Source organism: Fundulus heteroclitus, chromosome 18 (assembly GCF_011125445.2).
Source record: "Fundulus heteroclitus isolate FHET01 chromosome 18, MU-UCD_Fhet_4.1, whole genome shotgun sequence".
Classification (NCBI taxonomy): domain Eukaryota; kingdom Metazoa; phylum Chordata; class Actinopteri; order Cyprinodontiformes; family Fundulidae; genus Fundulus; species Fundulus heteroclitus.
In genome coordinates, this window is record NC_046378.1 from 4,015,182 (window position 1) to 4,030,420 (window position 15,239).

The 15,239-nt window shown below is 44.7% G+C and overlaps 1 protein-coding gene across 6 annotated transcripts; it reads right to left on the bottom strand.

Annotated features, from left to right (window-relative positions):
* Positions 1-1,588: 1,588 nt before the first annotated feature.
* sgpp2 (sphingosine-1-phosphate phosphatase 2) lies at positions 1,589-14,882 on the bottom strand. Of its 6 annotated transcripts, XM_036150071.1 has the most exons (6): positions 14,498-14,882; positions 11,887-12,048; positions 8,208-8,265; positions 4,659-4,838; positions 2,953-3,042; positions 1,904-2,279 (listed from the first exon to the last, which is right to left on the bottom strand). In XM_036150071.1, exons 1-6 carry the CDS (start codon positions 14,822-14,824, stop codon positions 2,023-2,025), a joined length of 1,074 nt encoding a protein of 357 aa, XP_036005964.1. In that variant the 5' UTR covers positions 14,825-14,882; the 3' UTR covers positions 1,904-2,022. The 6 variants fall into 6 exon arrangements, with proteins under 6 accessions (XP_012718686.2, XP_021172528.2, XP_021172529.2 ...); XM_012863232.3 differs by lacking the exon at positions 8,208-8,265 and having other exon boundaries at positions 1,589-2,279; positions 14,498-14,874; XM_021316853.2 differs by lacking the exons at positions 8,208-8,265; positions 11,887-12,048 and having other exon boundaries at positions 1,589-2,279; positions 14,498-14,876.
* Positions 14,883-15,239: the final 357 nt, after the last annotated feature.

Here is a 15,239-nt window from a genome sequence, read left to right on the forward strand (position 1 = left end):
TGCATGGAGTTTGGAGGGATTCCCTGTGTGTGTGTGTGTGTGTTCGTTCTCTCCGGGTACTCTGGCTTCCTCCCTCAGTTTAACAATGGCAGTGTAAGGTTATTCCGTCTCCCTAAAGTTTCCCAAGGAGTGAGTGCCGTGTGTTGTTGTGTTGCCGTGGCAACCTGTCCAGGATGTACCACGCCTAGCGCCGTTGATTGCTGGAGATGTGCATCAGCCCCACTGCAAGGACGAGTGGGTATAAGTGGATGCTCTCCTAGGAGTTTCTTATGTGTTGCAGAGTAACTGAAGGTAAATGCTAACCTTTCTAGCGTTTTCCTTCAGTTGCAGTTGAGCTAAACATCATTAGCTGGTGGTTCCTGTTTTTCCGCTGGAGGCCTAATATGCATATGATTTGTAGTTCCTGCAATTGCTAAATCCACCCGGGCAATGGCGTATTTTGGGATGAAACAGCATCTGGATCCATCCTCCCATTAACTTTGGCTGGCTTCCCTTTACCTGCCAAAAGACAAGTGTCTCCATAGCATGATGCTGCCACCAGGGACGGATTTACCATTAGGCGAAACTAGGCAGTTGCCTAGGGCCCCCAAGTTCCTGGGGGCCCTGATTATCCAGCCAGGCTTTGATAATGATGTTGTTCCACCAGACAGAGAGTCCAGCATCATCCACTCTGCTGGTAAGCAGTCAGCACAGTGTACTTCCTGAAGATGACCCAGCTCTGACCAATCAGCTGTCTGATCATCCACGCTGCTCTATAGTACTGAGAGGACCGCTCCAGGTGAAGAACAGGATCTTGCCAAGAAATGGAGACGGGCGCAGATTTACTTCCAGCTATTATTTCATTCAAATACAAAAAATAGAGAACAGATAAGTAGATCATGGCTTGTCTACTAGAAAAAGGCACAAATGAAAACATAGAGGAAAACAACAAGAAAAGGGATTAGAGAGGGACAAAAGGTAGAGAAAATAATGTATGTCTATTCTATTAAAATTTTTGTATCTGTATATAATGGGTCTGTTTTATGTGTTGTCTTCACAATTCAGAGGGTCCCATGCCTTTATTTGCCTAGGGCACCAAATTTCCTAAATCCACCCCTGGCTGCCACCACCATGTTTCAGGATGATGGCGTAGTCTTACTTCTGTAGGCCAACATGTTCAGTTTTGGTCCAACCGTCTTGCCCCTCTTCAGTCGGATATGTGAAGTGCACATTTAATAGTTATCCTGTCTACAGATTTTTCCTACTGAGCAATAATCTCTCCACATGGGCGTCAATCACTAATTCCACGACTTGAGCCCTAGCTTGCACTGGATCTTGTTCAGGGGTTTCGGATTGAATACGAATGCTCGGCATATATATTCACACTTAGTAAAACATTTGGAGAACGTTGCATCCCTTTTTCTCCCAAAGCCCTTTGTGTTGCTCTGTCATGTAATAAAGGTGTGTGGTTAGGTGGCAAAATGTAAAGGAAGTTCAAGGGTATGAAAACTTTTTGCAGGTAAAGAAGTAAAGTGAATTTGCTTCAGTTTGAAACATAAATGGCTGCACCGTACTGCACACCTCTAGCCTCGGGTTCAAACAATCAAACTTAGAACGCAATAAAAGCTTTATTTCTGTGTCACACATTCGGCCCTTTTCCAGTGTAAAAAAGATCAGTAATGTACAATCGGATAAATATGAGGTTTGCTGTTAACATAAACACACATCAGTCTGATGCATCAGATGCCACATGGTCATAGAAGCCCGAGTAAAACAAAGACTCTGTTGACTACTATAGTGTTAACCAGTCCAACAGCTGTGTATGTGACGAACTTGGACGGCACCTCGATCTCCTTCCTCCTCCTGGCTTCTTTATCCGTTTTCGGAAGCTTGTACCAAGAATATAACGCGTCCAGGCTCAGCGTTCTCACTACCTGCCGAGTCCCCACCAGGGCAACGACTCCAACCAGGCTGCGTGCGGCACCTCTGGCCACGGCCTGCGCTGTCAGTGCGGGCAGAGGGACGGGCAACGACCCCTGGAGGTCAAACGTGTTGCCCAGCTGGGCGTTCAGCCAGTATCCCACCGAGGAGCCGGCGCACGCGCCGAGAATGGTGGTGGTGTCCCCCCGTGTGGTGCTGTAATGGTCCAGCTCTGGGTACGTGTAGCTCAGGAGGAGCAGCAGCGACAGAGCAACGATGGGGGACAGGGGGCTGTAGAGCTGGAAGCTGTCGAAGGATTCCCACCAAGGGTAGGTGAGCAGAATCAGGACCGCGGTGATCAAAATGCCACAGACCACGTCCTGAAAGCACAGCGATGACAGCGTTTAGTCAGCATGCCAGGTGGCGTGGTGTCAAATGGTTAGAGGCCAGAATCCCTGCATCCAGCACCGAAAACAAAGACGTGCGACATAACATGGAGACCATGTTCTGCTGCTAACGTTTGCTGTGACGGGGATCATTTTAGGGAAAATCAAGGGTTGCTCATTCATGCTACTTTCTGATATACAGTACAAAACACTGTTGGTAAAGATAAGGAGGAGTAGATCTAAAAAGTGCTTTATAAAAAGCTAGGTTTTTAAGACAGAACAATGGGAGATCCTAGTTAATATTTTCAAAGTAAAATTTCCCCCTTTGATGTGATGTGTGTGCGCTGCAAAAGCTGAACTAAGAATAAGGATTTTTTTTCTTGAAATTTGTGGATTTGTCCTTGATTTGAGCAGGTAAATTCAATGAGTATTTTGACCCCTACAATAAGAAGATTAGATATACTGCACTTGAAATAAGATGATGGAGACGAGTTGTTTCTCTTTAAAGTGCAAAAATCATATTTCACTGGCAGATCATCTTATTTACCTGCTCAAATCAAGGACAATCATTTAACAATTTTTTGTACTTATTTTAATTCCCTTTTCGCAGTGTGTGTGTGTGTGTGTGTGTGTGTGTGTGTGTGTGTGTGTGTGGCGACCTGCTCACCAGAACTGAGTGCATGCCAGTATAGAGCCGGCTCAGAGACACCATAGATGACAGCGTCGCAGCGATCAGCAGACCCGTCTGGAAGCAGAACTGGGACACAAAAACACACATTTACCACTAGCCACCACAGTTACTTCTCCCAAATACAAAAAACAAATCAATAATTAAATACAAACTTTTCCGGTTTGAATCAACCCTTACACATCGGGGATGTGTAACTCCTCTCCCTGCCGGCGTGCCTGCCTGACATCACCTCGCTGCTCCTTCATCTCGCCACTGTCTCTCCGCGTTCTCCCCCTCCTGCTCCTACCTATGGCAGCAGCTTCTGCTCCCCCTCCATTTAAATAACAGTGAGAAGAGAACCCTCGTGCATTCACCCAGCTCCGCCGCCCTGTTAGCCCCCCCCCCCTCCAAACCCCACTGTCCCTATTTTCTTTCCTGTCCTTTGCAGCTGGAGGCCTATTCAGTGGTAGTTCATGAAGAGAAGGATTTTTCCTGAATGACCACAAAGGATGCCAGAGACGGGGGGGCAGTCAGTGATTGACTGCCGTGACCTCCGACCTGCTTGGGGGAAAAGGCTGAGTTGCCCCGAGGACTTGAGGGCTTTTCAAGGTCCTCTGTAGCGGCCCGCTTCCCGCCTATGTGCGTGCTCTCCTCTGTCGGGGGATTCCTGGAGGAATTTTAGGGCAGAGTCGAGCGCTCTACTGTACTTTGGTGTCTCAGTTCTTGATCCAATTTCTCTGACCCTGGGAACAGAGATCAAGTGGAAATGATCCGACCACAAATCAGTCTGACGGCTCCGGAGCCTGGAAAAAAAAAAACTTGCCAGCTGAGGCCGTTCCTCATCCGTGCTCGTCCTCGCGACAACATAGCGCTTGATTAAGACGGCTAATGATTGAGCCTCTGAGTGTTTTATTGACTTGGCAGTCGAGTCGCGGAGATAAAGGGAGAAAGAGGGAAGAGGAGGAAGAGGGAGGGAGGCGGAGAAGTGGTCTGACAGTCATTGACTCGTTGCAGTCTATCAGAGGATGGAGCAGCAGCTCAAAGGGTGTGGCTGGTTTGTGACTGATGGCGACCGCTGCTGCTGTCCTTCACGGCCTATTGTCCACCAGGCAGGACGGCTGGTGACGGACAGCGCGGCCACTCCCTCCGTTTCAGCCTCGTATCCCGCGTGTCTCAAATCCAAAGCATCTGTCTGGGAGGACGGCGATTTGGCTGCACTAATTTAACCCCAACCTCTGCTCTTGCTAATTAAAGAAGCTAATTAAGCAGTAGATAAAACTACTGACGACAGCTCCAGTAAGAAGTCAACATTATTTCATCACTGGTATCAGCAGCAATCACTGTTATTGTTGTTTAATTATGTTTTTTTTTTGTATAATATGCTAATTATATGCTAATTAAAATACCGTTTACACTTTCCAAAATGATGTACAGCATATATATTTTTTGAAGCAACAAAAAAACTTGGATCGTCAAGATATCGTGACAAGAATTTCTTCCCGATAATGATAAAACGATACAGCCCAGCGGACTGTATTGAATTGGATGTCTGATGTGTCTTGTAGAGCTGAAACTAAGAGAGCCCTCTTTTTCTTCGAAAGCACCTTCAGTTGTGCTGTCAATTGGTGCAATCTGAACGCATTGAACTGGATTCCATTTACCGACATCTGGAAGATGATCTAAGCCCACCCTCTCCTGCTCACCTGTACTCTGGAGGGAGCGCTGAGCAGAAGCGTGAAGGAGATGGCGGTGGCGGCCATGGCGTGGGTGGACGGCAGTCCGTACTCCGCGTCCACGCGCATCTCCAGCTTGACCACAGGCGGCGAGGGAGGGCGAGGAAGCTTCAGCAGGTCCTTCATCGCCTGGCCGATGTACATCACCAACTGGAGCAGGGAGAGATTTTAAAGTGTTTTTTATTAGCGCTCTGCGACAGCAGCTCACCTACGTTTCAACCACAGAAAATGTTGGCAGACACCTGTAATCCCATCTGTTGCTGGCTGAGGTCCGAGCCATCCTAACGAGACAAACGAGGACAACACAAACAGCCGCAACAGCCATTCCAGTTTTTACCCTTCTATGCTTACTGTTTGGATCTCTTATAATCCTTTTTGGCAACAAAAGTCAGAGGGATACCTATTTAAATGTTCTTAGAAACTGTAAAGAAAATGATGTTTGTGGTAAGGGAAAAATTAGAACATCTCAACATTTACTCCTAAGTAAAATGGCTAAAATCAAACACATCGTGTATCACAGCAGGAGTCAAACATCAGACTGTTGAACTGAGAGTGGAGACCATGGAAAGACTGTAAGAGCGGACAGAGGTCTTCGGGAAGAAGATTGTATCAGCTTAGGAGTCTGGTGAGAAATTGAAAGAGACTCTGAAATCAGCCACTCCACTATACAACAAAAAATACAAGTGTGGGGGAATTCAAAACAACTAGCCAGGTCTGGCTGTCCAAGCAGGGAGAGCGGACCGCAACATGCTAAAAGAAGTCTCCAAAATCCCTAAAATGACATCAAGGGACTGCAGCGGCCTCTTGGTACCGATGATTTTAAAGGACATGCGTGGGACATCCGAGGGACAGGCAAACGTTTGCCTGAAAGATCGTGCCAGGGTGTATCCTGTCGTGAGTTGGGTCAGAGGCTGCTCGAGGAAAATATGAGCATTCGTAAAAAAAAAAAAGTTCAACCACTGTCCAGCGCTGCCTTTGAAGTTTGCCTTATGAAGCACGGCAAAGCTTACCACAGAGCTTCTATGATTAGAATATTTTTTTCTTATTCTGATTTCATTGCATAGACTACATCACGTACATTGAATAAACTTACTTTTCAGTGATCTTCAAGTAAACTTTCTTCTTCCAAAGAATTTTACATTAACCCTTTTAACCTTTCTACTCCTTATCAACTTGTGAGGAAAGCTAGCTGGTTAATCATCAGACCTCTCTCAGCCAGCTCACCACCATTGCACAGCAGGAGGTGGATGGACGGGGAGCGTGTCGCTACTCTGTGATCCGTAAAGCTGGGCCACGGTGACGGTGATGGTGCGATGGAAAACCTTACGTGGCGTGAAACCATGTGTTTTTAAAAGCTTGGTATACCTTGATACCAGTAATCAACTACTGCCTTGTTCACACAGTACAGAATAATCACTTAGACCTCCACTTTTAACAACGAAATACAACAAATGGGGTAAAAGAAAACAGAAAGAAAGAAAGAAAGAAAGAAAGAAAGAAAGAAAGAAAGAAGTAAAAATCCTGATTAGCATTTGCTTTAAAATTAACCTCAGGCTCTCATAAATATCTAATCAACATCTGACTCAGACAAAAAACAACAAAAAACAAACAGCTGCACAAAAGTGCAGATCCCACACAGCATAAAGTGCCGATGCTGCAGGCGTGCAGTAACCAAATCTATTATAAGAAAGAGTGTCGAAGACAGCAGACTTTGCTGACATGTCGTCTTCAGCATCTTTGGGTGAGACCGGGCTCTTCACCTGACAAGAACCCACCCAAGGTGTGTTCCTGTGTGGCGGCATATAGTGTATGTGTGTGTGTGTGAGTGTGTGTGTCCAGATTTACTGCTATATATTCTTTTTCTTCAGATCCCAGTAGCGCGTGGATCGACCGGCCTCCAGGTTTATTTAAAGCCAGGCCTTGTATATTTAATGAATGGTTGTCTCAGGGCGAAGGAGGGAGGCAGCGAGCAGAGGCAGCGGGCTGCTAATGTATGTGTTTAAGGAGAAGAACAGAGGTTGTTATCAGGATCCTCATTGACACTGCAATCAGCAAGACTTTGTTGCCATGGTGAGTGAGACGTGAAGAACCCTCTACTGATTCATTGTTTCTGCCATAAACCCAAGAGACACAGATGTGGAGACACACTGATCTTTTAGGACTTCAGGCAGAAAATGAAAAGGATGTAACCAGGGTGCAGAGATTCACTCTGTTTTAGCCACAAAAGCGTTATTGAGGGTAATCGGTGACCGTCGGAAACAAGACCTGAAAAAAATCACACACTCTTCATCTTGGCTCCTCACATAAATAGTAGATGGGACTGCAGCGAGATTTTACTTTATTTTTTTAAAGGCCAATCTGCTTCTTCTATAGCTATCAAAATCTTTTCTGCCGGAGCTGTAAACTGAACACAGTGTGTGTTTGATTTACGCCTGAGTTTTACAATTCTGATTAATAAAAACAAAAATCACCTGTTTACTAAAACATGTTGATCTTAGCCCAGTGATGAAATAAGTATGGGGGAAAAAAACTAGAACTTGGTTAAAGATAGGAAGCAAAGAAAAGTAACTACCTGGACTATCTTTGGAGATTAGAAACAATCCAGAACTCATCTCAATGGTAAATGGCTTGTGCTTGTTTAGCACTTTTAACCAGTCTGATAACCCCAAAGTACTTCAAACTACAATCAGTCATTCACACATTCACACCCTGACGGTGGTGAGCTATGTTAGCAGCCACAGCTGCCCTGGGGCAGACTGACAGAAGCGAGGCTGCCATACACCGGCGCTACCGGGCCCTCTGACCACTGCCAGCAGGCAATGCGGGTGAAATGTCTTGCCCAAGGACACAACGACTGAGACAGTCAAAGCAGGGGATCTAACCGGCAACCCGCTAATTGCAGGACAAACTCCCTAACCTCTGTGCCAATGTTGCACCACTCAGTAGTAAAAAGCTAATTTGTTTAGTTTTAAATGTATTTAAATCAAGCACACATATACTCTTGAATGTAGGTTGACAGTATGTATAGTATTTAGGTCTTTCATTTCTTTTTACATCTATAGCTACTCCTTATTTATCCCACTGCGTCCCAAGTATTTCACCTTCTGACCCACAGAATACAGGGAAGTGAAACCGGGGAGACTCTTGGCCCGGCCTTTTAGCTAAATATACGGGTAAAAAAACCTGAATACTGTGAAAAAGGGAAAGTCTCATTTCACAAAATAAATCTTATATATTAGACAGATCTATCACACATTGAGTGTCAGAAAATCACACTCTTACATAAGATCTCTAGTAAAACTGATTTTAATGCGGCCAACAGTAACAGTTGGCGGCACAATAATCTCATAGGCAGAAATCAACGAGGACAGGATCTTCAGGACCCCTACCTTCTGAGGGAAATGCAGATTTGCCCCTGCCAATAAATCATTAGAGGAACCTATATTTTTTTATAATCTAAAAGTTAAGATGCGAAACAGCAAATGTGCTATTAATCTAGACAAAACAATGCATTTTTACCTTGCCTGCCCCCCATTGTGGGTACAATGGTTTGGTCCATTATAGCAACAGCTAACACCTGCAAACAGACAGCAGCAGAACATAGGAGCAGCGTCTATAAAGAACAAATAACTAAGCTCCAGGAAGTAGAAGCCGGAAGCAAAACACATATCGCACATACTTTCTACTACCACCTCTCAACAGTGAATGAATTAGACCGTATTTTGTTCCCCTCATTACTTTGCTTAAATCTTGCGACACACTGCAGTTGTAACGCCATGGAAATAAAAGCTAGCTCAACTAGCTAAAATCCATTGGATAGATTTTAAATTTTTTTGATTGTGACAAATATTTGTATAACATTTAAGCCGCTGAGCAATATTTTTTTTCAAAGACACACGTTTTTCAGAAGAGTTTCAGACGGGAGGAAGCTGAGCGCCACGTGGCGCGTGAGAGAGCTGAGGCTGAAGGGAGGGAAAGCAGAGAGCAGAGCGAAAAACACCCAAAGCACACAAAATCTCTGTATCTCTGGTGCCCACCCACAGAAATCTCTCTGTTTATTGTCCCTTCAAAACAATGCGATTGAATTTCCACCCTTGGATATACCATAATGTGCGGACGCCGCCTCCCTCACACACCGAGTCTACCAGCCTCCTCGAGAGCTAGAGTGATACGACACCCCCATCTTCTACGCAAACATCCCACTGAGCCGCCTCAGGGGTGGCTCTGTGACATTCGCATCAAAAGGCCTGACCCACAGACAGTCTCCTCGCATTATGGGAAGAGTTAAAGGCTGTCTGACCTTTTGAATGAGCGTATTGATCGAGCCGAAAGCCGCTCCGGACTTTGATCCTTCCGCGCGCGGATAAGACCGTTGCTGTGCGTCTATTGAGACAAGATGAGTCACTGAGCAGGTGTGATGTGTGTTGTTGTTCCACAGTGACGTGACAAATTAATAAATGGGTTTGTTACGAATTTTTAGGTTTATGAAGCGTTGTCAAGGCAAAAGGATTACACTGGTAAAATGTTGGAACTCTAGTCAGTCCATCTACTGTATGTGTATTAGCACAAAAAAAAGGCAGTGATAGTAATATTTCACATGCTGAAGGTAGAAGTTCAGAACAGAAAATAAATCTTCATTAAGCTTCAGCTGAAGTCGACTGAAAACACGAGGGCGGAAAATACGTCCAAGAGCAAAGTATGATTATCAGATGGGACAGATTTTGAGCGTGGCGTGCTGCCCAGGGGATAGCAATGTTTGATAGCGATAATATGACCTGTGTAGGACTGGTTGGTGAGTTTTCTACAGACAGATCAACACCGCTCAAAATCGACTGGGGAAGAAATGACAAGTATTCATGTGGAGTGTTGGGGCCTCAGAACTTGATTGTAAGTAGATTGTAAGTCATAAAATGCAACGAGGAAAACAAACAAAACAAACAGGATAGGCAAATAATGGAAAACTGCACCTGAAACTCTAACAGGCATTTCATCTTATCAAAAGTCTACAACCACAGCCCTAAAAAAACAAAACTAATCTGGGGTTCAGATCATGTCAGCAAGACAGCTACGAATACAAATACAACCCTGATGAGGTAAGGCCAATAAAATATTCACCTGTGCTGATCAGAAGTCTAGTTAACCATCCATGAAGGCACAGGCACATCCCCGACTCACATGGGGCCCTAACTAATGTCAAGCCGCAGCCTATTAACCAACAATGGTAACTGGACTGAAACTATATAGCATTTTTCTAGTCATACCAGCCGCTCAAAACGCTTTACACTAAAGCTACATTCACCTATTCGCACTCACTAATGTGCACACATTCACACATCGATACTGATGCAGATCGATGGGCAACTTGCCAACCAGCGGTACATCGACTTCTGATTATGAGACGCTACCCACTGAACCACAATCGCCCCCTACACCAGAAGATGGTGAAAAGTTTTATTCGACAACGAGAAAATTAAATAAAATAAAGAATTGTTTTACAGGATGTGGGCAAACGACTGCTAGCTACGTTGGAATGTTGCAGCGGGGATCCCTCTTTACCGGCGACCCAGTTCACGACAGCCATCTGACATTTAAACTCAAACAACAGACAAACGACACAGATCCCAGAGAATGACGTCCTGTGTTGGATCGAAATCACATTCAAAACCAGCGTCAGTTCCTCATTGTGAGAGCCGCTTACCAAGCAATGTTCACCAAATGCAGTAATGTTCCCTGAAGCAACTGGAAACTCATCACGCATGTCTAAACCACATGAATGGAGGAGCCACTCCTCCCTGGGTCCATTATTCACCCCTTAAGTTTTGGGAGTTTTGGGAGGACTTTGGGTTTTGATCAACCTAATCAACCTTTAAATTTTGTTTTTTGTTTTTTTGAAATACATTGCCAACTTTACTTGTTTCTATGTCCTGCTCCTTTTGCTTCCTTCGCATGTTGAGGCGCCACATTCATGGGCTTTATTAATCATACCAATCCGTTAAAACAAATACGATACCTGTAAATCAGACTTCTTAAGCCCCTCAGATATTTTAAAAATATTTTCTTAATACTTAATTTACCAGAATCGCAAACTGACTCAACAACCCTTTAACTATACTTCGAAATATAATGCCTGGCTAAGTAGGCCCATGATTTGCATAGCATTATGCTGGAATATGATGAGACTATAATATAATTCCTGACCATATGGTTCATGACGACTATTGTTTTCTAAGTCGACCAAGGTCGACACGCAATGGAAACCAAGAAAGAACAGCCAAGGACACAAGTTTAGCATGTGTGTATTTGTGTGTGTGTGTGTGTCCTGTCACTCAGCCTTGACCTTAGCTAACTCCAGCATCACAATGGTAGGGCGCTGGAAGAAGTGAGAGGTGCCGGGTGATGCACCCCGGGGGCCGACTGACCAAATGGCCGCTCCAGAGAGAGAGAGAGAGACTGCTCAAACGCTGATGGGGCCAATAAAACGCTCTACAGAGGGACGCTGGTAATGTCTAACTAAAGGGAGGGCCATGAGTGTGTTTAGCAGGGCGACACAGAGATTGCAGGCATGTGTGTGTTGGGGTTTATGTGTGCGTTTGAAAGGGGTTCACACGGGGGCCATGGTGCACCCAGGATGCCAGAAGAATGGTATCTCTTCCCCCCGGGGGGTGGGGGGTGGGGGGATGCAAACAAGAGGTTCAGACACAGGGCACCCACCAAGCGCTTGGGGCAGAGACATAAAGGGCACAAAAACACACTGCCCATCACACACACTGAGGGAGTGAGGGGGCATGGCTGCATGTGTGTCACTGGAAATGTCATGTAGGCTGCTTCAGTGGTCGCATGTGGCATGTTTTCAGGGTCTCTTGTCATACAGGGCTGGACTGTGTCAGAATAAACATCTAACAGCGGTCCCTCAGCAGTCCTCGTACGTGGCCTCTCACCATGTCAGGGGCCCTGGCCAGGCTGGCCTCTGTGTCGCTGCCTACAGGCCTGAGGATATATGGTGGTGTCAGAGACAGGTCACGGGTAAGGATAGAGAGGAGGTTGAAAGGTGAAGGGAAGGGAGACTGAGCAACAAGCGAGAAGAAAGGCGGCATTATGAAGGAGAGGGACATCGTCCTGAAGGCTGGCGTTTAGGCTCGCCGAGGTGAACTCACTGTGACGCACGCCCAGAGGTGATGTCTGCTCAGATGAAACTTACGGCCCACATATTGACGAGGCGGCGGCAGAGGAACGGATCCAGGTTCCAGTGTATGCAGGGCAGGCAGGTGATGTAAAAGACTTCGTGCCCTAGACCGGCCGACAACAGGAAGAGGAAGTGGAGCAGCCAGTTCCTTACCTCATACCGAGGCTTCCTGCAGTCCTACACAGAGTAGACACACATTTGGTTTGGGTTGGTTACCACTTCCGGGTATAATATGAGTTTATACAGCTGAAGCTTAGAGACCACTAACTCCCAGTAGATAATGCATATTTGCCCCCTCACAAATGTAACTTTTTTTGGTCCCATTTTATTATTGCAGATCCTCAAAGAATGTTTAATATGAGACAAAGATAACCTGCGTAACCTTGCTAAGTGTAGCTTAAAATGACCATTTTATTTATTAGCATCCCTTGAAGGTATTTTGGCACACACTTGTTTACAAAATACTTTTTATTCAGATATGTTAGCAGTTGTTTGCATGATACCGTCCCGACTAAAGTCATTGCATATCATCTCAAACAGATTTCACTCCATAATTCTGAATTTTAAGTTTGTTTCATTCATAGATAGACTTTCTGGTGTTCTTTAGAAAAAAATTCCCATTGCATAACCCATGTGTGCTTGAGCTTAAGGTCCAAACTGTTGGCTGGATGTTCTTCTTAGATTCTTCTTTTCTGGTGGAGACCAGAATTCATGGTTCCATCAAATACAGCAAGGCGTCTGGGTCTAGAAGAAGTAACCCCAGACCATCATACCACCACCACCATGTTTGACTGTCACAGTGTTTTTTTCCATAACCCTATAACTCCAAATGTCTCATTTTTGATACAAATATTTCTGAGACCTCTACCTCTTCAACAAGGTCAGTGTTTTTCTGATCATACAATATAAAACATACTAATGAATATATTTTACACACCCTATATATAAATGCAGAAAACATGAGTAAAATGTAATTTGGACAGCTACAACACAAAGAAGATTTCAAAGCCTGACGTTTTATTTATTTATATTTTTAAATCAATCCAAAAATATTTTTTTTAAACGTGAAGTTTCTTCATAATTACCTGTTTAAGGCTTTAAATGCTGTTAGTTTTATGCCACATGTATCAGAATATGTTCCCTTGCTTTTCTTTGTCAGTCAGCTGGCTGGAAGAAGGCTTTTCTCTTGGGTGTTAGGAAATACTTCTGGAGAATATAGGAGCATCACATATCACCTGTTGCAAACAGTTAAATGACCCGTCGTAGCATGTCTTACAAGTACAGCTGGCAAGCTACGAGTAGCATATTGGTTAAATTGGACAAAAAAAGGGCTGAACTTGAAAACGTTTACTATATTTAGCAGATGTATATTTAATATTTTTGCCTATGTAAATGTATCCAAATGAAAATAACATTTTATATATACCATTGCAAGTGTAGTAATTAATGTGTTATGCAATCTTAGCTAAACAGCGATTCTGTAAGACAGTGCCATTTTTTCTTGCAGTTGTCACACCATGAGAACCTCGTACCGCCCATTTACGGTACGTTTAAACGTACCGTGAGCTTTAATCACAAGCTAATTTCAAACCAGATGATATGACGTAAAAACAAGGGCAGGGCTTGCTGTACAGCCATAGAGGCCCGAGCAGCGTTATCTGCTGTGAGAGGTTCTGCTCTGCATCCAGATAACCTGCCTGACAACCGCTGTGAAGCCATCTAGTTGTTAATAAAGGTGTGGTTGGTTGGACGAAGCTGAGTTTAAATATATCTTAAGCAAGATTATCCCGCATTGAGAAATCTGTAATATTTTGCTGTTTATTAACTGTTCATTTGTAGCAGATAGTTTCTATCTCCATTTGATTTAGAAAATATGAATGGACAAATGTTGCTGTCTGTAAGGTTTAAGTATCCAACTAGCTTATCTAATTACTGGTTTAATTATTTCTATTCAAATGATCTGACCATTTTTGGAAACGTAACTGGTTTTGGTTAGTCAGTAGATTTAAAAAAAAATCATTCATGTGGGTGTTTGTTAGCTGTTGATGTCTAATCAGATAACCTGACAGAACCTGCCCAAATAAAATACACCTGTATATCCGCCTACGACATGAACTTCCTACTTTTCATACTTTCAATTTAAAAAGTAGGCTCCATACGAATAATACAGGCCATATAATCATTCATATCAGAAACCTGGAAGCAATGCAGCAGCAAATGATCTCTCTGAATAAAAACTCAAGCTAATCTAAAAAAAACCTTTTAATTCCTGACGTATCTTCACCATGTTCACAGTCAACTGAAAGAGAAGGGAGACAAACTCCTGCGCACAGCTTGTCAGTCTAGGAGGATCTGACAAACACCTGACAAACGAGAAAAGCCAGTCCCACTTTGGCTTGCAAAACCCCTGAATAAATCTCAAGCTTTGTTTAGGCATGTTTTGTAATCTGGCTGGTGCCAAACAGTTGTCTACGTAACGTGGAGATTAATGCACAGATACTTTATATTGATTCCCTATTATCCTAAAGTAGGAACTACCTGCACACAAACATACATACATACAACAGATCCTTTAATTAGAAAAGAAGACACATGTCTACAAATCTAGAGACATTTACAGACCTACCTGAACAGGACCTGCGGGATTCTCCTTGTATTCATAGTTGGAGTTTCTGTCCTGATGGTCCCAGCTTCCCTCCTGCTGCCCACGTGGTTTCTCCCCGGTGATCCTGCCGGAGCCGCGGTTCGACCCCTCCATCAGGTACAGCCCGCATCGTCTCTGGAAGCGGGCCACGAGCTCCGGGTCCTGCAGGTAAGCCAGTAGGTCCTGCATGTCAGGTAAGCGGAGCAGGAAGCGTCGGTGAGCGATGGGGATGATCTGCGGCAGCCTGCTGTGGAGGAGGTCACGGAAAATGAGAGCGTAACGCTGTTGCTCCGGCAGGCGGGGCCGCATCCTGGCCAGGTGCGGCCGCGGCGTGTGTCCCAGGTGAGCTCGGTGGGGGCGGGGCTACAACAGAGGGAGCAGTCGATTGTTGCGGCTCGGTGGCGGCAGGTGTTTGTGCGACCTTTATACCAGAACTGTTCAGGTGCTGTCATAAAGTATTTATAGCAAGTGGGAAGCATTTATTTGCCAATACAGGATTGCAGGGGGATACCGGCTCCGTTCGATAAACTCACTCTCAGTGCACCAGCGTGTGTGTGGGTGTGGGAGAGAGAGAGAGAGAGAGAGAGAGAGAGAGAGAGAGAGAGAGAGAGAGAGAGAGAGAGAGAGAGAGAGAGAATAACTGCAGCTAACTCAGAGTCTTTGAAGTAATGTTCTGTTAAAAGGTTGTAAGCAGTTAATATCTTACATGCGGTGGGTGGGTATG